Genomic DNA, 23,266 nt, shown 5'->3' on the forward strand with positions numbered 1-23,266 from the left:
AGTCGCTGAACAAATGTTGGTTAGTATGAGGAGTACAGCCTTCAGTTTAATTTTTTGCTCATATTACAGGCCACACCCGGTATAACACCCCTCTTTTTCCGTCGGGGGTTAACTAGTATTTCGTTATATTTTATTGTGTGACATAGCGGGCAATTTAATAAATATTATGTTCATATATAAACTGTTATTTTATTATTTTTCATACATCAATGTGACGTTTCTTCAAACAAAAACGTCAGTTTTGACACTGACACATCTAATCCATATCGTCTCTAGGTCCATTCATTGACGTATCTTAACCCTTTAACCATTTGACATTCCTTTCTAGTCATTCGATTTCGAACCGTAATTCTTATATAGTAGAGATTCGTTTTTAGGGTTCCGTACCCAAAGGGTAAAACGGGACCCTATTACTAAGACTTTTAGGGTTCCGTACCCAAAGGGTAAAACGGGACCCTATTACTAAGACTTCGCTGTCCGTCCGTCCGTCCGTCCGTCCGTCTGTCACCAGGCTGTATCTCACGAACCGTGATAGCTAGACAGTTGAAATTTTCACAGATGATGTATTTCTGTTGCCGCTATAACAACAAATACTAAAAACAGAATAAAATAAAGATTTAAATGGGGCTCCCATACAACAAACGTGATTTTTGACCAAAGTTAAGCAACGTCGGGAGTGGTCAGTACTTGGATGGGTGACCGTTTTTTTTTTGCATTTTTTTTTTTGCATTATGGTACGGAACCCTTCGTGCGCGAGTCCGACTCGTACTTGCCCGGTTTTGTTTTAGGTATGATGGCAAGTATGTTGCTGTCTTCGAATCCGGCAGGGAGTCAAAAATTGTGTTCCTAGCATTTCCCTCTATAGCTGCCATAGCTGGTTTGTTAGTGCACGACACCTTGCACTTTGCGACTCGGCTTTGCGACTATGCGCTGAAACTTAGCACAGTTGATTCTTAGCTGGTCATAAGCAGATACAGACCGGGAGACATCGAGAGCGAGATCGACACTGCCGCACTTCACTTGGAGCTACATTTCTCTAAAACTGGTGTGGACGACACACCTTTTTATACGTTTACTTATTATAATTTTATTGTATTTTTGAATTCCTTTGTTCTTATAATTTTATGTTCTTTTTGACACCATATTTTTGTTCAGTCTTCTCTTAGGATTCATGAAATAAAGTACTATCCTGAACCAGTGCGCCTTATCATTAACAACTGGTATAGTTTGTAGCGAAAAAGTTTTAATAACCTTTTTTGTAGGAAATTTATGTAAATTATTTATGTACAGCCAACGGTAAAAATATGGGTGTAGACAACTTATAAATAAGTAAATAAATATTATAGGACATTCTTACACAGATTGACTAAGTCCCACAGTAAGCTCAAGAAGGCTTGTGTTGTGGGTACTCAGACAACGATATATATATATATACAACTTACTCAAAAATATGTCCCATAGTTCTTATTTCACTGACATAAGAGTTATGGGACATATTTTTGAAATGATTTGTACACCCTTATTTTTACCGTTGACTGTAATAAAACATTTTTTGCTATTGGCCATCGTTTACGAGTTATTTACGAATTACTAAAAAAGGGGACCTTCGAATTTATTTTTTTCCTTCATTTTTTTAAATATTTATCAAAAAGTAGCACTTTATAAGAAACTGAAGCAGATTATTTACGTAAAAGATATTTTTTTGATGTGGGCTACCATTTACGAGTTATTTATGAAAAACTAAAAAAAATAAACGATTGTAGAACGAGTTATAAGTAACTTTCCCACCTTAATAATATTTGGCTGCTATTTAACTGACCACCAGATTTAGTAAAATTTAATACCAAAAAACTCTATTTTACCATCCTAATAAAATAATGAATGATCACCAAAATTATAACACCATTTTAATGTGAAATGATTACCAATTTTATTACATTTTACTATCCTTTTAAAGGAAATGACACCAAACTAATCATTATTAACCCAAATTATAGTAAATGATTACCAAATTTCAAACCCCATTTTAATGTGAAATGATAACCAAATTTTTACATCTTGCTATCCTATTAAAGAAAATGACACCAAAATAATAATTGTAAACCCAAAAATAGTAAATGACCACCAAAATTAGAACTCCATTTTAATGTAAAATGATAACCAAATTTTTAAATCTTGCTATCCAATTAAAGCAAATGACTCCAAAATAATCATTGTAAACCCAGAAATAGTAAAAGATCACAAAATTTTTAACCATATTTTAATTAAAAATGTGCAAATATTTAATATATCGTTATCCTATTAAATTCATTAATCCACTTCGTCACCTTTTTCTAGTAGCATTTTATTCCTGTAACAGTCGCAGTTCTAACCTAACCTAACCCACTTTTCTAGTAGCATTTCTTTTCTGCAAGGGTCGCAGTTCAAACCTAACCTAATCCACTTTTCTAGTAGCATTTCGTTTCTGTATGGGTCGCAGTTCAAACCTAACCTAACCCACTTTTCTAGTAGCATTTCTTTTCTGTAAGGGTCGCAGTTCAAACCTAACCTAACCCACTTTTCTAGTAGCATTTCTTTTCTGCAAGGGTCGCAGTTCAAACCTAACCTAACCCACTTTTCTAGTAGCAATTCGTTTCTGTAAAGGTCGCAGTTCAAACCTAACCTAACCCACTTTTCTAGTAGCATTTCGTGTCTGTATGGGTAGCAGTTGAAACTTAACCTAACCTACTTTTCTAGTACCATTTCGTTTCGTAACCCACTTAACTGATAGCAGTTACTTTTCTAGTAGCATAACGAAATACTACTAGAAAAGTAGATTAGGTTAGGTAGGTATGCGGTGCGGGCTACGGGGGTTGAGCGGGAGGGGCTAGTAATTTTGGCATCAGTTTACTTTATTTAGTAATATGTACCTATACATTTTTTGGTAATCATAGTGGTTTATTTAGGTGAAAATATCGCATTAATTTGGTCTTCAAGATTTGGTGATCATTAATGATTTTTGGTGATCATTTAATATATTTGGTATTTGAATACAATTCGAAGTGCAGTCGTAATTAAAATGGTGGTACTTTTGTATTTTTAGGTAATTTTTTTTGGTAAGCATGATTTTTTTATTTAGGGTACCAAAGTATTTTTTGGTGGTCATTATATTTGTAGCCATAATATTTTGTATTGAGATCACTCTGACCCACGCTTAATATTATTTTTTATTTCCCATTTATCAACAGATTTCTATAATAAACTATATATTTTTACAAACGTAATAAGTGTAGCTTTACGACTATATTTTTTGTTTTCAGATTGCTGCTACACATAAAAAAAATTAGTAATTATAATAAATATAAAACACGTTTTTTTATCTTTTCTTATTTATTCTTTTTTTGTTAGAAAGTGCATTGTTTTTGTTCTAAAAATAGATTCCTCGTCCTTAATTTATCCGAAAATGATATATCACATGCCCTAATAGGTATAGTTTTAAAGAAATCCAAGTGAAGCGCGGCAGTGTCGAACTTCCCCCTCCCCCCCCCCCCACTAATTGAGAGGTGGCTCTCGATGTCTCCCGGTCTGTATCTGCTCATGACCAGCTAAGAATCAACTGTGCCAAGTTTCAGCGCATAGTCACAATCCCATCCAAAGAGTATAGTTATAGTTTATACTGGGTCAAGCAGTTCTCTCAGTAGAAAAAGGCGGCAAATTTAAAAATGTATGCGCGACAGGATATAGTCCCATAGAAAATTTGAATTTCGCGCATTTTTCTACTGACTAGATTTGCTTGACCATGTAAACGTGAGTATTATATTCTTTGATCTATAAGTTTTCTACAGGGGGGGACACTCGGAATATAGTTAACGTCAGTAAAGATGGCGGATGATGGATTCAATTTAGAAAGAAAGAAAAATTGCGTAAAGCAGACTTCTGATTATGCAAACTACGTCATTAGATGTGTCAATATAAAATTGATGAATACAACATTGAGAAGGTTACATACCTAGTTTGTCAAGACCTTTATTAATTTTTAATGTTGGTTACTTAGCAACTGTTTACTTGTCAGACCAAAATAAATGTCGTAAACAAATTATATAAGATAACTAGGTGGGCCCGCGGCTCTGCTCGCGTAAATGGAATAAAGAGTTTGTCTTATGTTTAGTTAAATATCGACATTAAATATTATGTATTCAACCCTGCCAGGGTTCATAACTCTGTGGTAGGGAGTTCTTATTTGTAACCGTTATTTGTTATTTGGATAACTTAATTCGCATATTTCTCAATAAATAATGTCATTTGAAAAAAGGCAAGATTGTAGTTTTTTAAATTATTATTTATTTTTATAAGCTCATATCAGTCCAGTCAGCAAAAACGTTCATTAGATTAATTTCCGCCTTAAGATGAATGTGGACGACCACCGCCCATAAATCGCCTTTCATACAAACGTAGGTAGTCCCCATTTTCCTTTCCGGATATTAATAATACTTACTACGGTGAAGCAACCGACCCAAAAAGAGTCCTGGCCTCTGACACCAGATCACGCCATGTTTCTTGGTCTTGCAATAGCTCTCGCCAGTCGCTATGGCCGAGGTTGAGCAGGTCTTGAGCAACGACGTCGTTTCTGCGGTACCTAGGACGTCCAATCGGGTGTCTCTCATTTCGTTGTCCCAAGTACGCTCTCTTCACGGCACGATCCTCTCTCATTCTCTCTGTGACCGAGCCACGGAAGCTTAGCCGCTTTGGTCTCTCCAATACCCAAATATATCGCCAAATATATCGGAACACATCCTTATTTCTATGGCCACAAATATTTGGCTACTGTAGCCGTCACTATCTATTTCATACTGACTGTACATTTGCTTTATGAATGTGTAGTCGCCATTAGATATATATCGTAGCCACCAAGGTCGCTCAAAAATATATGAACATGCACTTTAATTACATTATACATAATTTACATGGTTCAGATATTTGTGAATACCTCATCCGCTCTGATATATCTGATGGTGACTTTCAGCAAGAAGAAAAATCTTACCTGGTCGAGTCGTATCGTATTACGCGAGAAAACAGTTCCCGAATTGATTATATCTCTAAAGTCATCCATTGAACTGATGGACTTCATATTAATCAACTATTTATTTTTTGGGCTTTCTCGGCAGCCCGTTCCCCGGACGAATGGCAATGGTTGCCGAAGCCGTAAAAGTCAATCTGAATAATATAACTCGAAAAGAAATTTAAAACAACGAAATGCAAATTATTAGTAATAGTAACTATTAATACAAATATGACAGAAGTCACTCGTATGGGGCATACCAAGGTTGACATTGACAGCACTTTTTATTTTACTTCGAGTAAAAAAGACCGAAATCACTGCATACCAACATAACAAACATAATTTTGGTTATTTGAACTTCGAAACGAAACCAACCGAGAGTTTCCGAAAATAGCCGATAGTCGTAAAATGAATAATGTTATGAAAATTTATTTTGCTTATTGTAAATTAAATACGCATCGAAAGAGATAGTTTTTATGCTCTAGTTATATTCTCATACTTAGATAATAGATTGGAACAGTTTTTTCTTATCATACGTGCGTCGTATTCGAGAAACGTGTCAAAAACTTTTTTAGAAATTTGTAAGGCGCTATCTCGCTTCTTCCCTCGTTTTTTTATCCCGTTCTGGTTTTTCAATTTTATATATATGATGATGATGATGATTATTCTCTATTAATTTTAAAGTGTAACCGAGTAAAAATGGAGCAAGCATTAAATACGAAAATAGGGAAATTAGCCTCCCAATATTACAACACCTGTGGCCCATTTTATAAAGCTACAAGTTACAATTGGGTAGGTAAAGTTTTTTGAAGATAGGCAAATTATATTTTTTCCCGATAGTATTCATTATAGCGATCACGCAAATGCAGCTCTTTTATTTTTATATCATTTTATTGATTAAATATAATTTTTTAAATGATAGATATGACGTTTGTGAGGTGAAATGGCAGACTCGAGTAATTAATTCCTTGGCGCGTAGTAAATGGGACGAGATAGAAAAAAAATCGATGTTAACTGTCAGTGTCATTCTTGGAAAATTACTTGCAAATTATTGGAAAATAATGGTCGGACGAAACATTTGTGTTTTCTTGTAATTGGATGTCGGTGTGATTTCTAGAATACGTATTTTTAACGTCCCTAGCACGATCAACACGGATATTTTGATAATGATAACGATTGCTTTCGACTACTTGGCACTGCTTCTTGGAGAACATTTTCATTAACACCTCCACCACGACTCTTGGACTGCTACACGAGTCATTTTGGATCTCAGTATCAACACAATAGATGGAGACGATCCCGGAAACGTTCGAATGGAAATAGAATATTACAAAGATGAACTCAAAGTGCGTCGTACCGTCTTGTAGGAAGTACAGACGTTACTTTCCAAATTCAGCGTATTTGAGCACACCAAAGTCTTTAACAGCGATTCGGTGCCAAGCTTTGAAGATATATTGGCCAAAATGGTAACTTATACGTTTGTGAGGACTATATAAACGTGATTGTTGTATTATACATACATAATGATTAAGATTGTAATAGTGTTAATAACTAGGTCGTTATTGGCTATTATATATGGGCTCGGCAAGGTGTTCACAATATCTGAACACGCACGCCCTGATAATAGAGGCGTGTTCAGATATTTATGAGCACCCTAGCTGCACCAATATATCTGATGGCGACTGTACTTTAGAAAACTTATAATATAAATCCAAAATAATATAATATAAATCTAGTAAATTTCGTTTCGTTTTATTTTAAAATCCACAAATTATTATCCTTAAGCATTAACATTACAACAGTATATAGAATCACGCTGTGTGGCGTGCCCTTGAAGAGAGTTGAGAGGTTCAAATATGGTCAATATGGATAAGTATGTCTGTAGGGTAAATGTGCTTCACGTTGGGGCCTGTTTACATATTGATTAGTGTTGATTGCGGGTTTAATACATTTGCCACTATACACAAGTAGCAAGTGTATCAACTCGCAAAAATACTACATTTTTGCTTCCATTGAGGTATACATAGTAAGCACTATTCTCAAATTATGTGAGGAAATAAAACAAATTCAATTTAGTAAAGCGTATTTAATAGGGGTAAAGTGACGCGAATACAATTAAAAAAACAACGCATATTCTTAGTTTATATTAAATGTAGATGGCTTTTTAGTTTTCACTTGGTCACAGAAATACGCTAAAAACCACTTTCAGAGTAGGTATTTCTTGCGTTTTGGCTGTCCTTCTTGTGTCCTTCCACAGCATGAGCATGTCGTAAGTCCTGTTGTATTTGTCCCAGGACTTAGCAGGAAGCTAGTTATTCATTATTAAGTTTGCTTCTGCTTTAAAATGAGGCGGTGCATGCCGTCTATTCCAGGTCGTTTTCGTCACTTGAACTCATTTTGTTTATTACGAGTATTAAAATAACAAGCGGTAACTTATTGAGTATTGCACAACGAATAAACTTTGCCGCCTTTTATTTGCATATTTTTTAAAATTATATTACCATAGATACAAAGCATACGGTACGCGCATGCGTCAATCCGCGCGCACCGCGCAGCGCCCTTTCGCGGTGCTAAAGCGGTATCCAGACGGGACTGATCAAATCGGTCGATTTGATCAGAAATGAAATTGGCGTCAATCTCCAATTTTAGATTTATGGTGATATTAGACCCATTTAAATTGAAAAAATGCCCCATAACGAAAATACTAGCCTCACAAATTGGTGTTCTTGTGTCCGCACCTCATTTTATTGGTCATCATCGGCGGTTGAATTCGGCGAGCCAAATTGGCATTTGCGTCCGTACGTCCCGATTCGATCGGGCAATTTAATCAGATTGGCGAAAAATTGACTAATTTGGATACGCCTTAAGCAACATCGAGTTCACGATAATTTGACATATAATAATAATAGATTTTTAGCATAAGTTGCATTTCATAAAACTTAACCCAAATCATTTGTACATTTTCAAGTCAAAGATAAAGACATGTTGGTTTTAAAATTTTAATAAGTATAGACCATAACATTGTCATGATCTTGTAACATTGTTAAAATAAGAGAGTCTCCCATTTTCATTTTATTGCATTTTTTATAAAATGTCTTTAGATTCTCGGGATATCTTGGTCCTAATTCGATTGCTCTTTTTTATGGAAATAATTATATCCTTCAGATTCACAGGATGCTCGAGGCTTAGCCGAATAACACTGCAAGGAAGTATGTCATGGCTCAATGGTTCTAATTAGCCATCAGTATAATACCGCCAATGAATGTTTACATCCACCTGAAAATAAGAACAACATTCATAAAATGAGGATAACCACACAAAACTAACAGATGGTTTTTCAACCATTGTTAGAAAAAATTAGACCGATTTCTTGTTTACGAACTTAACAGCTCATGGCAATTTAATAATAAAAATCAAAACACAAGTGAAGAAAGTTTTCTGTACCTATGTATTTCACGGATACGTACTCCTGTACGGCCATTGCTCCTCTAATTCAATGGCATTGTGCTTATCACTGTTATGATAATAATTTCAAATTTGTAGAATCTGCTCGCAATCTCGTATGAACTCGCTTATTTTTTTTGCAAAACTCTGTCCAAGGGTCAGCGTAGGGGCCGTCGTGTAGGGGTGGGGAAGAAAACGTTGTCCAATAATTTATGCAGTGCCAAGTTATCGAAAGTAAATTCAATCTTTGTCCAAATACGCGCAGATGTCGTGGGGAATCAGAAGTCCGTGGGTCGTGCTGAGGTCGCCGAAAATCTCAATGATAACATTAATAGCAATTCGCAAGGTAACATGAGGCTTGTCCGTTATTTTTCGGGAATGAGAGCTAAGTGACACTGACAGTTGACATCGATTTTTTTTCTATCACGTCCCATTTACTACGCGCCAAGGAATTAATTACTCGAGTCTGCCATTTCACCTCACAAACGTCATATCGATCATTTAAAAAATTATATTTAATCAATAAAATGATATAAAAATAAAAGAGCTGCATTTCCGTGATCGCTATAATGAATACTATCGGGAAAAAATATAATTTGCCTATCTTCAAAAAACTTTACCTACCCAATTTACAAGCGGAAGTCTCTTTCTAACCCTATGTGTTAGAACGAGACTTCCGCTTGTAAATTGTAACTTGTAGCTTTATAAAATAGGCCACTGGAGGTTTAAAATTTTTAATAGTGCTCAAGAAAATGCCGGGAGGTTTAGATATTCTCGAACGAAAAATGAAAAATTCCATCGTTGGCGCTCACTGCAAATAGCGATAAAAAGGACCTTAGTTATAATTTCGAAACTATAATAGTGCAATTTTAATTTTCACGACAAACGTGTCCTATGACATTCTGCAAAAATTCATGCGTCTTGATTCCGCTAAAGACACGCGGAAGAAACAGGAGCGCATATTATGGAGGTACCTGGTTAGACAATAGATACCTAATACATATGTAGTTACGCCTGGAATTCTTCAGTTACAAGATGGATCAGAATTATGACATCAATACTCACGTGTTTTAAAGAATATCTGGAGTAAACGGAGCTACAGAGCGTGGCGTGGCGTATTACCCGTAAATCTTCTAATGTGACAATTATTGCAAAGAAAATGGATATAGAGTCGCTCGACTCGTAGAGAAGCTGCAAGCGGTACATTCCTGCTATTAATAGGTACTATCTGTATATACCAAATTGAAGGCAATAAAATACTTTACTATTACTTACTATTATGGTTTTGTTATATTCATTCCACTGTTTAAAACCTTTGTTACATAATATTAGGTCTACTTGGGCGGTTTACGAGTCATTCTATTAGTTTGATGTCTTGTAATCAAAAACCTTTTATAAGTTACAAGAAAACAAACACAAAATATTTGACTGGTAAACCGCCCAAGTAGACTTAATATTATGTAGGACGAAAGTACACGTACGGAGGCATATGTAGATGTGCACACACACATTCATAGGTAGTTTCGGAAGCAAATCAGAGATGGTGCTTTCAAATGAGTTTCCAAAAAATGCTTCAAGACGGCTCTCTTTACCTATATACTTACTTTACTCTTTGGTTTTCTATAACCCAAAGAGATACCAAAGAGTAAAGCAAAGAGTAAAGTAAGTATTGAATAACCACAGATCTAGAATGTAATAACCGTAAACGTCAACGTCTATAATACCTAGTGATTATATGATTATATGCTCTTTGTATAATACAAACGCTGTGACCAAAGAGTAAAGTAAGTATAATAGGTATATAATAGGTAGGCTGTGACTATGCTGTGACGCTGTGACTTTTGACTATGTCATATTTCAAAATATATCTCTAAATGGAGATGGAAAAACATGGCATGGAGGTGGAAAATTACTACAGAAATTAAAATGTGACCTAAAGGAAACTTGGTACACAATGCTTATACAATAATGGCCAGTATCCCAAACAAGGCGATAAAAGGATAATAATAGGTAGGTAATGGGCTGCTGTCGAAAGATGCTCTGCTCATGTGAAAATCCAAGTATATTTGATAATCCTCAAGTTTGGAACGCCACAGTAGTGTTATTCACACTCATTATAGTCCTCGGCATATTTTGGATCTATACGTGTTATTTTGAAAAATGAAGCTATTGCAAGTATACATGTAGTCGATGCCAAACAAAAACAGTAGAAGCGGCTGGATATATATATTAAGTTCTTAATGTTACGTGTGCGAACGAGCGCCGCGCCGAACAACCTTCGACAGCGGCTCAAACCTTCAAGAAAATAGCTTACTTCCATCTTAAATGCCGGCAACGCACTTAACCCTTTTGAAGTTACGGGTGTCTATGGGCAAAGGTAATCGCTTACCATCAGGCGATCATTTCCTATATCATAAAAAATTAACATATAATATATGCGAGGAAGCGTGAGTTAGTGTGCCGCTCCGTACGCCAAACTTTAGTGTGAAGACTGTAAGGAACTTATACAAGAACCTACAATGATTGGTGCCAAATATGCTTATAGGTGGAAAGTTTGTTTTATTATTTAATATAATTGTGATATTATTCAATGCCTAGAGATTACAGACATGCCAACAAGAGTGTTTTTTTTATGTGTTCCTCTCCGTTCTTTGTATTAAGATCCCTTCAACGTGCACACTAGCGCCACAGCTAAATAATCGTGATTATTTAAATTTAACGAAAGATTTTGAAAAAAGGGAAATACGTACTGTATTGTGTATTTAAGTACCTTTTGAATACATCAAACTAGTTTTTATGTTGCTGGTTTCGTCGATCTAGGAACTAAAACGGCCGTTTTAACTTTGGACGCATAGATTGACGAATCCAGCAACATAAAAACTAGTCTGACGTATTCAAAAGGTACTTAAATACACAATACAGTACGTAGCGGCCCCCTTTTTTCAATATCTTTCGTCAAATTTAAATAATCACGATTAACTATTTAGCTGTGGCGCTAATGTGCACGTTGAAGTGCTCTTAATTTATTAATATCTGGGAGACAACATATAAAAAAATGAAAATTCAAGAATGCGCGTGACGCCTATTGAAAAAAACGGACATGTGCGAGTCGGACTCGCCCACCGAGGGTTCCGTACAAATTCAACATTTTTTTTTATTTTAAAAATGAATAGTTTTTAGATTGTTCCTTATACCCGTAGTTAGTATAGGACGGTATTACTTGTCAAATTGCATAGTTCTAGGTCAACGGAAAGTACCAACCCTATAAATTTGGTTTCCTTCAGAGTGTCGAAATGTACGTTTTTTATGGCATAAACGGCCGAATCTTTTAACGTTAATTTAGAAATTGGATTTTTTTCACAGCTTTAAGACACTGTAGCCCTGAGCATATGTCTTGTCGACACCTCCACGCGTTCCCGACATAGGTAAAGGATCTGGACAAACAGATGGACGGATAGACAGGCAGATGGACAACAAAGTGATCGTATAAAGTTTCCGTTATTTTCGTTTGAGGTACGGAACCCCTAAAAAACCAAGTGATTTTTTTAGCGTCAGGGCGGAATCCCACCAGTGTGCTCAGATTACTCTGAGCCAGTGTGCGTGTGCGGCACTTATGCCGCCTAAACGAGCAGCAACCAAGTGTGGAACAAGCTTACGACAAAGTGGGATAGGCCTGCCGTCATAATTTCATAAACGTAAAATTTCTATTTCTGCAGTTAATCGGGAGGATTGGAAGTCTAGGGGGGAGGCCTTTGCCCAACAGTGGGACATATGGAAGGTAGAGATGAGGAAAACAATCTTCATGTATTAAAAAGTGTCCCTCAAAAACATTAAATAGGCCGCGCCGCGGCGCCACTGTGCATCGCGAACCAATTTTTGACGGTCTTTTAGCCTTGTCGGTAGAGTCTGGCTAACCAAAAATTGTTGACAGATATTTCGTTGTTGTATCACCAATTGTTTATGATTAAAAAAAAAGCTAAAAGTCAGTTGTCAATTTATGTCATTCATTCAAATTGTTTGCGGTTTATAATGGGTTTATTTTAAATAATATTAATAATTTCTATACTGAGTGAGGTTCGCTAACTATTATTTAAGCTCGTAAATAATTACGACAATGTGCGAAGTCGACGTGTAGCGTTGTATAACGAAAAACTGCAATGTTTACAACTCCTAACCAAATGTAAACAAATTAGGAGGTTGGTGCTCTATAAATATTTTGATACTTTAAGTACTAGTTCTAACATTTGCGTATTACTTTGATTAAGTACGTGAATTTATTAATGCCTGAATCTCATAAATATGACAAGTGTACAAAGAAACGGATAAACTAAAAGTTCTGAAAAATATCTATAAAATCTAAATAAGGTAAACGTCCGTATGGATGACACTGACCTAATGTATGACTTTTACGCAGTTTATTTTGAAAAACAAGAAAACGGTTTTTAATATAAACATAAAACAGGACTTAATCGATTGCATGTGTTATCTATGAATTTTGTTCCGAAGCTGTCATTAATACGTTAAATATTTTTCACTTTGTGAGCATAGATATAAACTATGGATGAGCGCATGCATACGAATTGCCCGTTGCGATCTTCATGTCAGCAAAAAAGCGCCATCTGTTACACACTGCGTACAACTACGTGAGCTCGACTCTCGCGATAACTTTGTACGGGCGTACAAGGCTTGTTAAGTTTATTCGCGGTTTATATCAGAAGAGCGTCGATTAAGTTTATGGTTAATCAAAATTATTTGTTGTATTTGTTGGCGTTGTTTGATATCCGTGTCGTCGACACTGACGCTCCTTCTTACCTCTCAAGACCCGTGACATATAATCTGTACTAAAATCAGCTGAAGACGAAAAACAGAGAAAATATTCCACGGCCTGTGAAATGCGACATGCAACTTTCACACCACTTGTAACATCTGTTGACAGCGTCTATGCACCCCAAATGTCCTCCGTTATAAAACATATGGCAGAAACCATATCTCAACGTTGGAACCGATCTCTAAGTACTGTACTGGGCTGGCTGAGATGCAGGATCAGTAACGCCGTTATACGTGCCACCACCATGTGCATCCGAGGCACACGCCACCGGTTTAAGTCCCCCGCCAGGTGGCTTGGGTTCGACGACGGTGCCGCCCTTCCACACATCGACTGAAACCCCTTTTCTACCCTACCTACATATGTCTTAACCTAACCCTTTGCCTATGTATTACTTATGATTCTCGTAATAAATGCTTTAGTTAACATATTTATTGTATTAAAATGGGCGAACTTATCCTTATAAGTTTCCGTTCTTCTACGTTATTTCGTGATGTCATTATCGTCTCAGGCGGCAATGCAATATTTTAAACATTCGCGCAGTACGGTGTGCCGTCCTGTGTAAGCCGGCTCTGTCAAGGTCGACAATTTGGCCGAGCTACTAGCTACAGCAGTACAGTTCGATAAGTACCTCCCGAGCTTTCGCGAGTAAAATGCGGCGAACAACTATTTCTGTTAGTTTCTTGCTTGCAAAACAGGTAGAGTAAAAAAGAAGGAAACAGCAATACAAACTAACTATTTTGGCTCAGTGATCCAAAGAGAATCTTGGCCTCCGAAACGAGAGCGTGCCACCTGTCCACAAATATGATGCAAAAATATAAGTAGGTAATGGAAAGTATTAAATACAGCGATGTGAATTAATCGGTGTTTGAAAATGCGCGCTTTGTTTCTAGCGCTCACCTGTTAATTTTTTTTGAGTTTTACCTACAGTTAATTAAAAACTTATACCTGACAAGAATCAATATACTAGGTACCTAAGTCAACGAATAAAACAATAACAAATACTTGATCTTGTTATTTCGAATGTTTTTAATAATTATGTAAAAGAAACGGGAACAAACTCTGTAAGACAGACAATAGGTACTTTAATTTCGGTAATTATATCCGGTAGGTAATCAACTAATCATATTTAAGTAGATTTACCTATACAAATCACGCAGTATGCATTTCTACTTCATAATAACTTCCAAAGAGAAATGACGTCCTTACAAGGTTAATGCATTAGCGCTATGACGTAAGAGCGAACATCAGTTGCTCGTGAGAATGAAATAAAATTATCGTTTAAAATTGGTTTTAAGCAATAAATAAACCTAATTGGAAATTACTTACCGATGATATGAGATCCCATTTTTTTTCTTATACTTCCTATAATGGTTTTTGCACCCTTTTACAACGCAATAAGGCATTTTTGTGTTATGCTGCGTGACAACTTTCTACTGCGCAATTCGCCACACGACTGAGCGCCGGGGTGTGATAAATGCAAATATCACACCCATGTAGCGGCCCCCTTTTTAGTGCTCGTTAGCCGCGTCCTTACGAAGTAATATATATGTCCATGTTTGTGAGGTAGTTTTTGCTAGGAGGTGCATCGATTTAGTTGTGCGTCGGGTTTCTTAGTACATCTGTTAAGACATTGCATCTTAAAAGTGTGAATAAAAAACAGGACTTTATAAGTAATTAGTAAGTGCTTATTCATATTGATACATAATAAACCAAACGATTGATATTGTATATTAAAAGTAGATTATTTTCCTTACGTTAGTATTTATAAGACATGTCATACACTGGTAAAAAAATTTAGCGTTTAGTAGTGTATGACATCTATGTCATTCACTCGCACAAATTACTATTTTATGAAATTTAATATTGACCATGATGTAAGGAAGAAAGACATACTTTTAATATACTCTGTAAAAACCAATTATTTTTCGATCATGTGAGCAGTATCTGACATGAGTGTCATACACTGTTTTACTATGGTGGTGGAGTGAATGACAGTTACGTATTGAGATGTCATTCATTGGGTCGTAACTAGTGTCATACATTGGTTACAGCTATCATGTAAACTTGATGCACCTCCATGTCATACACTGGGTCAACGACATTTTTTTTTCATAGTCATACAATGGGACATTCGAAATTTTGCCAGTTATCCACATTACAATTTCAGATGTCGAGGAAAACTGAAATAATTAATAATTGTTATTACTATTATACAATGTATTGTTCCGCTGATATTAAGGAAGAACTGGTTTATAAATCTGCATACACCAATAGTCTGTATGGGTCATAGTTAAGTAGTTTTCCGGGTAAATGTCTTAATTTCCTCCTAATAGTGTCATTCACAGGGACACTTACCTTATTGGAACGTAAACATTAGGTGTTTGTCGTTGACTGTACTTTAAATAGTGGTAGAAATTATGTGAGCTGACTTTGAGTGCACGTAAACGTTTATTTAACTTATTTCCTTAGGTACCTTACTTGTACACAGAATATCATAAATATTGTCGAGTATCAAAACTATAATTCCTACTACACAAAGTGTGCCCAGCCCAAATTTTTTTGAATATCCCGCCAAAAATTTAGGTAAAATTTCAGTAGCCAGACTCTAGTGACCCCGCTTATGAAGCAGGAGGTCCCGGGTTCGAATCCCGATAAGAGTATTTATTAGCTTTTTATTATTTGTATTTGTAGGTATTTAATACCAATATATAAATTAATATTGATATACATATGTAAGTTGAAAAAGATAGAGAACAGAAATTGTGATGACCAGCATCACTGGAGGAGGCCTTCACCCTCACAGGAGGGGTTGTTGCAGAATAAATTACAAGAAAAAAATATAATTACTTACTACTTATTACATAACCAAGCATAATAGAACATTGATTTGAGGAATATTAAATATTATTGTAATACTAAACCTAATGTAAATTTAAGTTTATAATATTGTGTTTGTTTTACCGGCGAGAAATAAAAGGCTCTTTTTGTTTTTCGTTTTTAATATTAATATAAAAGTAAAATATAAAAACACTTACAAAACAAAAAAAAACACCCGAACACATTTTTATATATGTATAATGTAGTGGCGGATTTGCAGTCTTTGCCGCCCTAGGCCCCAGGCCCTGTAGCCGCCCCTTTCTCAGCACCCATCATATTGACTACATTTTGAGTTATTTCTTGTTAACATCAGCGAATGTTTTGTCACAATTTGCCTGCATCTGACCCTTGATCCAGTCTCTAGGTGTTGGTCGAGACTCTTCGCTATGAGACCGTCCGCTGAGACGACTATCGCAACAATGATCGTCGAGTCAACATCCCACATGGCGGTAATCTCGTATATAAAGTATTACTTACCTAAGTATCACTAGTGAGATTGAGTTGGAAATCAAAACCTGAGTGTGCGCGCTGCGCGGTAGTTTTCAGCGAATGCGAGTTCTTAGTTCGGGGCGAACTATTAGTAATTAAGACAATAACTTGGCATTTTTCCTATTCATTTTAGTTTTGGTTTTGGCTGCGGCGTAACGTTTATTTTTATATTTTGCCAGAAAGTGGGCTCGCATAACTACGTACATATCGATAACATTTTTTAATATATGTTTGAAATGGTCGACACATCCAACTTTTATCAATGCTCCTTTTAGTCATTCTTGCGTAATTTCACTGATCGTCTCCATATTGGTTAAAGCTTTGCTTATTACTCTTAACATACATTTCTCTATCATTTTGGTCAGATTGAATAGATCGTCACTAGCATAAATTAACCCGCCGTATAAATCCATTTTATCGATTACGTCGTTTCTCACTAACAGTTTTCCCTCATTAGGACTCATTTGTATGAGTTTTAAACAATTATTGCATTTTACGATTTTTCGCAATTTGCGGACGATGTACCCAGCAATGTAAGACTGAACCGCGTCACTGGTTTACAGCCTCGTTGTAATCATGGTCTTCATAACCATGAATCAATGGTTACCAGATCCTTCGCTCCTAGTAAGTTCTTCAGCAAATCCTTGCCGGAAACATTACAACCGGGCGTATTAGGGAAAAACGAGACGCCAATCGGTAAACTTGTGCAAACATTTTGGGATCAGGGTGATCGTTTCCTCCACACGAACGGAAAAAAAACCGAGACGACTATCGCAACAATGATCGTCGAGTCAACATCCCACGTGGCGGTAATCTCGTATATAAAGTATTAGTAGGTATCACTAGTGAGATTGAGTTGGAAATCAAAACCTGAGTGTGCGCGCTGCGCGGTAGTTTTCAGCGAATACGAGTTCTTAGTTCGGGGCGAACTACTAGTAATTAAGACAATAACTTGGCATTTTTCCTGTTCATTTTAGTTTTGGTTTTGGCTGCGTCGTAACGTTTATTTTCATATTTTGCCAGAAAGTGGGCTCGCATAACTACGTACATATCGATAATTTTTTTGATACTTGTTTGGAATGGTCGGCACATCCAACTTTTATCAATGTTTCTTTTTGTAATTCTTGCGTAATTTCGCTGATCGTCTCCATATTGGTTAAAGCTTTGCTTATTGCTCTTAACACACATTTCTCTATCATTTTGGTCAGATTGAATAGATCGTCACTAGCATAAATTAACCCGCCGTATAAATCCATTTTATCGATTACGTCGTTTCTCATTAACATTTTTCCCTCATTGGGACTCATTTGTATGAGTTTCAAACAATTATTGCATTTTACGATTTTTCGCAATTTGCGGACGATGTACCCAGCAATGTAAGACTGCACCGCGTCACTGGTGACAGCCTCGTTGTAGTCATGGTCTTCATAACCATCAATCAATGGTTCACCATTATCTAGTATATGGTCGAGGCTTTCCAGCCGTGCTTGCTTAGCCTCGTTTGAACCAGTTACCATATCCTTTGCTCCTAGTAAGTTCTTCAGCAAATCTTTGCCGGAAACGTTACAACCTTTCGGAGGGCGTATTAGGGAAAAACAAGACGCCAATCGGTAAACTTGTGCAAACATTTTGGGATCAGGGTGATCGTTTCCTCCACACGAATATCTCATGACGGAGAAAAATCTCTGAAAACAAGTCAAAATTATTATTCAATAAAAAATATAGGACCTCGGGTCTCAAACTATCTCCATAATTTTATCTAAATTGGTTCAGCGGTTTAAGCGTGAAGAGGTAACAGACACACTTTTGCATTTATAATAGTACTAATATTTGTATGGCTATGTTCGTTTTTTTAGCATTAGAAAGAAGGTAAGCGATAAAAAACGTCCACAGCCCAAAGTTACGCCTCATTTCAAAAGAATTAAACCCAAAAACACCAGGCAGAAATATATTGATGGGTACATTAAGTATATGGACTAGGTAGGAACTGTATCCTAAAAAAATATGTGCCACCTGTCATGCTTAACGGAGCTCTCTTAGACAGAGTACAGAGTTTCAAGTACCTAGGGCATATTGTTACTGCGGACCTCAAGGATGATGTGGATATGGAGCGGGAGCGGAGGGCGTTGTGCGTAAGGGCGAACATGTTGGCTCGCAGGTTTGCTCGTTGTAGTAGTGACGTGAAGATAACGCTTTTCAAAGCGTACTGCACGTCGCTGTACACGTGTGGCCTGTGGGCGGACTACACGCAAAGAGCGTACAACGCGCTCCGCGTCCAGTACAATAACGCATTCAGGGCGGTGTTGGGGCTGCCCCGCTACTGTAGCGCTTCGGGCATGTTCGCGGGGGCCCACACGGCCTGTTTCCACGCCACCATGCGCGTGCGCGCAGCTGCGCTGGTGCGGCGCGTGCGGGCCAGCGCCAACACTGTCCTGGCGATGATCGCAGATCGGCTTGACTGTCCTTATATTGTGCACTGTTGCAACAGGCATGTAAGGACAGGTGTAGGTTAGTTTTGTATGTATTGTTGTGTTTTTGTGTATATATTGTATATCATTATTCTTTAATGTGATTTGTAAATTTTTAAATTTTATTGTTAATTTTAGTAGATTATATTTAAATGTAATGTTATTAATGTTGTGTAATCAAAATGTAAATAATGTAAAAATATGAGTATAATTAGCTTGAATTAATGAATTTTAATTTATTTTTTATTTTTAAAAAGGCTTTCTGGACTTTCTCCAAAAGTAAGGCAGCATACATTATGCAGATTCCATACAAGCAGATTCATATTCATTGGATTACATAATTAGTAATTATTAATTACCTCCAACGGATCTTGAGATAGGGTTGCTGTCATCAAATACTTGTAATCACATGCAACATTCAGCATATCCAAAATTTCAAGTGTTGCCCGTAAAGTTACTTTTAATCCAGTTAACGTGCTCCTTGACACAGGTTTTTTTTTTTCGAGCTTTTCCCAGTCTGCAAGGAATTCTAAAAATTCCTGGATTGCCTGAAAAAAGTATTTCTTCATTAAGTAAACAAGCTTCAAAGCTATACAATGAAATATTAAGAGGAAAGGGGACGGCCGCTTCTCTACACAAAAGTATAGTCAGTAGTAGACATTTACAGATATTAGTAAGGAGCAAAAAATATATTCCATACAAATTTTTAAATGTTCCTAATTTTTATATTAAACTAAAAATTACAGTATAGGCTGTATAGGTGCCAAGGGATATATTCAGGTTGCGAGGCGGCGGCGGTTCCGGCATATTAACATTAACACATAATATTCACTACCAGCAACGCATAATTATATTAATTCTAATTATAATCGGCATAAAATATTCTTCACTATAAGAGGTATCTACTAACAAAAATACATTAAAAGGTTGGCTACTTCTGGTTTAAGGCACCGTCCGGCCGGTCTTTCTTTATGACGGTCTTCCCTTAAATGTTATAGTGAGTAGACGGACTTAGCTGATAGACGGTCTTCTCCGCATTGACCTTAATTTTAATCGCCAACTATTTCTTACCTTTCTTCGTCTGCAATTTTCATTCACGTACAGAGCATCTCTTGGTATACGCGAAGACATAGCTTGTATCAAATTGAATACAAGATCAATAAATTTTTGTGTTGCAGTTGAATCCTTCAATTCCTCGCAATAGGGTTGATAGTGAGCCATGGCGACCGAAATTTCGTGAACAAACACCTGTTTTTATAAGATTAATAATATTAGTTTTGATGAGCCGAAAGTCCTACGAAATAAATCCGGACAATCAATGAAAATTATTGATTATATTTATAGGTACATACTTCAGTTGCAAGAGGAACATTCATTACTTGAAAACCTTTCGGTTTCAAATGCGCTGGTGTTAACTTGTAAGCGATTTTTAAGTTAGGCTGACGATAATTCTCTTCCTCTAATACCGCTTCCCAATGTCTTTTTTTCACAGTTCCGTAAGGGGTCTGAAAAAATAATATTACATTAGTTTGACTTCGTATTATCATTTTATACAAGGCGAAATTGTTATCTCTGACCAAACTCTGAGGGGTGAATATAGGTCATACTTAACAACTTATACTATGGGACCAGCCCCGAAATCGTGAAAAAAAATCTGCTGTCTCATACATATTGCGGTGAATCAGTAGAGTCAATGTTTTCTATTAAACAGGCGATTTCTTTTTCGTGATTTCAGGGTTGGCTATAGTAAAAGTTGTTCAGTATGACCTACATATTCACCCCTCAGAGTTTGGTCAGATATAATAATTACACCTTGTATATTTTTAAAATTATCATTACTCATGCATTACTCTTAATTAACCTTGAACTCTTGTAGCTTATCATCCAAAGTAGATGTTCGAAAACATTTCACTAAATGATTAAAATCTGAAATCATCCATAACCGTCGTGAGCAGTCACAAGGGTGTTCACAGCTAACAGTGTCTTCATTTACACCGAATATTTTCCATACTCCTCGGTTCCAAGGTGCACCGTCCATCACGACAGCATCAACACAAATTCCGCTGTTTTCCATTAAAACAATACACTCTAAAACTAGTTTATGTAGCGGTTCGCTTTTGCATGAATTTTTCGATAAAAAGCAACCTAAGGCTTGAACCCATCTACCTCGAAAAGGCACAAACTTGAACACCAAAGCATGGTCCGCTGTTGTATTTTTTAAATTATCTGGAGTGTGTTGCCCCAGGTCAACAAAACCATTAAATTTCATGGTTTGAGAATCAAAATAAACGCCTTCACTTAATTTCATTTCATCCACTAAAATAACTCCTCGTTTCTCCTCCTTCTTCATCGCCTCACATCTTTCTTTTAAACTAAAGAAAGTAGAGGATTGGAATCCATATGCAGAACAGCTGATTTTGCTGAGATACTTATTTAAAGTTTGTACAGAAGGAAGGGGTAAAATATTTCTTTTACGTATAAATTCATACGTATTCCTGCTTTTTATACGTATCAACATGCACTCATAAATCCATTCTAACGTATATCGACGACCTTTTGTATTATTTTTTTTCGCGGCTTCAAAACATGATCTCACGGCATTTTGAAATTCTTCAGGTAGTTTTGAAATAGATGCTTGTACTACGGTATCCGATTTCTTTGCACACTGCGCCTTAGCCAAGGAAATTTTCTCTCTTAATTGGATATTCTGCAATTATATGAACGGTCGATATGAAATTCGTTACTCAAGTAGGTACAATGTATAAAGTTATAAGCCGACAAGATATTGTAGTAATTAAAATGTGGCAACATCGTAGTGTCGTCCCGTTTTCTTAGATTGATTTGAAAGGGACGACACTACGATGTTGCCACTTTTTAATTTCTACAATTTCTTGTTGGTCTATAAGCGGGTGTGCGAATAAAAAACAACAGCTAAGTAAAGTGGTATCCAGACGGGACTGATCAAATCGGTTGATTTTATCAGAAATGAAATTGGCGTCAATCTCTAATTTTAGATTTATGGTGATATTAGAGCCCTCTACATTGAAAAAATCCAGAAATGGTATCCAGACTGGCCTCACAAATTGGTATTCTTGCATCTGCACTTCATTTTATCGGTAATATCGGTCATTATCGGCGGTTGAATTCGGCGAGCCAAATTGGTATTTGCATCCGCACTTCGATCCTGATTCGATCGGGCAATTGAATCAGATTGGCGAAAAATTTACTAATCTGGATACGCCTTAAGGGACTTCGAAATGATTTCGAAAAATATGTATGAAAACTTCTTGCTAAAGTTTCTTTTTGTATTATTTTACGTCTTCAATTATACAAATACAGTATATTATAGCGTCGCCTAGTACCCATAGTACAACTTTTGCTTAATTTGGGGCTAGGTTGACCTGTGTAAAGGCCAATACACAACGGGCCAGCGTGGGCTAGTCTGGGGGACGCATTTATGCGTTAGAGGGAGCAAGTGATATTGCTATCTCATTCTACCGCATGGCAGCGTCCCTTGGCCTGGCCGGCGCTGGCCCATTGTGTACAGGGGCCTTTAGATGTCCCCTAATATTTATTTATTTAATATGTTTTTGATAAAAAGCCGTAACAGACTACCGCACCATACCGCGACTTTAGTGCGGTGCGGCGCACGTATCGATAGTCGTAAGGTGGTCGCCGTACGTGCGTTAAGAGCCCCCTCCAGACTATGCGCGTGAATCGCGGGCGAAGCCGCGAACGCGAGTGTGGAGTCCAGAACGCAGACCTGCGAAATCGACTCCACACTCGCGTTCGCGGCTTCGCCCGCGATTCACGCGCATAGTCTGGAGGGGGCTAAGGATGTAGCTATAATTTGGAGCGTGAAAGAGATATTTTAACCGCACCATCAAGGTCGTGGCGCGGTGCGGTAGTCTGTTACGGCTTTAATGCCGGCTACATACGTAACGATAAATCGTTGCGATAAAACTGTGCAGTCCGATTGTCCGATTGTCGATTATCGTAACGATTTGTCATACACACGGTTCGATTTATCCGCACAGTCGGACTGCACAGTTTTATCGTTACGTATGTAGCCGGCATAAGACTTACCGTCCTCTTCAGACGCTTGCATTTATGTACAAGATT

At 36.9% G+C, this 23,266-nt stretch overlaps 1 protein-coding gene across 1 annotated transcript; it reads right to left on the reverse strand.

Annotated features, from left to right (window-relative positions):
• Nucleotides 1–17,429: 17,429 nt before the first annotated feature.
• On the reverse strand, nt 17,430–20,377 carry LOC134678258 (uncharacterized). The gene is made up of 3 exons (XM_063536740.1): nt 20,216–20,377; nt 19,504–19,692; nt 17,430–18,361 (listed from the first exon to the last, which is right to left on the reverse strand). Exons 1-3 carry the CDS (start codon nt 20,363–20,365, stop codon nt 17,717–17,719), a joined length of 984 nt encoding a protein of 327 aa, XP_063392810.1. The 5' UTR covers nt 20,366–20,377; the 3' UTR covers nt 17,430–17,716.
• Nucleotides 20,378–23,266: the final 2,889 nt, after the last annotated feature.

This window comes from Cydia fagiglandana, chromosome Z, assembly GCF_963556715.1.
Source record: "Cydia fagiglandana chromosome Z, ilCydFagi1.1, whole genome shotgun sequence".
NCBI classification, from domain to species: domain Eukaryota; kingdom Metazoa; phylum Arthropoda; class Insecta; order Lepidoptera; family Tortricidae; genus Cydia; species Cydia fagiglandana.

Bases quoted from the DNA above. Each gene is read 5' to 3' on its own strand.
- LOC134678258 (XM_063536740.1), bottom strand. From the start codon at position 20,365: ATGGCTCACTATCAACCCTATTGCGAGGAATTGAAGGATTCAACTGCA. The intron at 19,693-20,215 runs GTAAGAAATAGT...TACTTTTTTCAG, and splicing joins AAAATTGCAGACGAAGAAAG to GCAATCCAGGAATTTTTAGA. The intron at 18,362-19,503 runs GTAATTAATAAT...ACTTGTTTTCAG, and splicing joins TATCTCAAGATCCGTTGGAG to AGATTTTTCTCCGTCATGAG.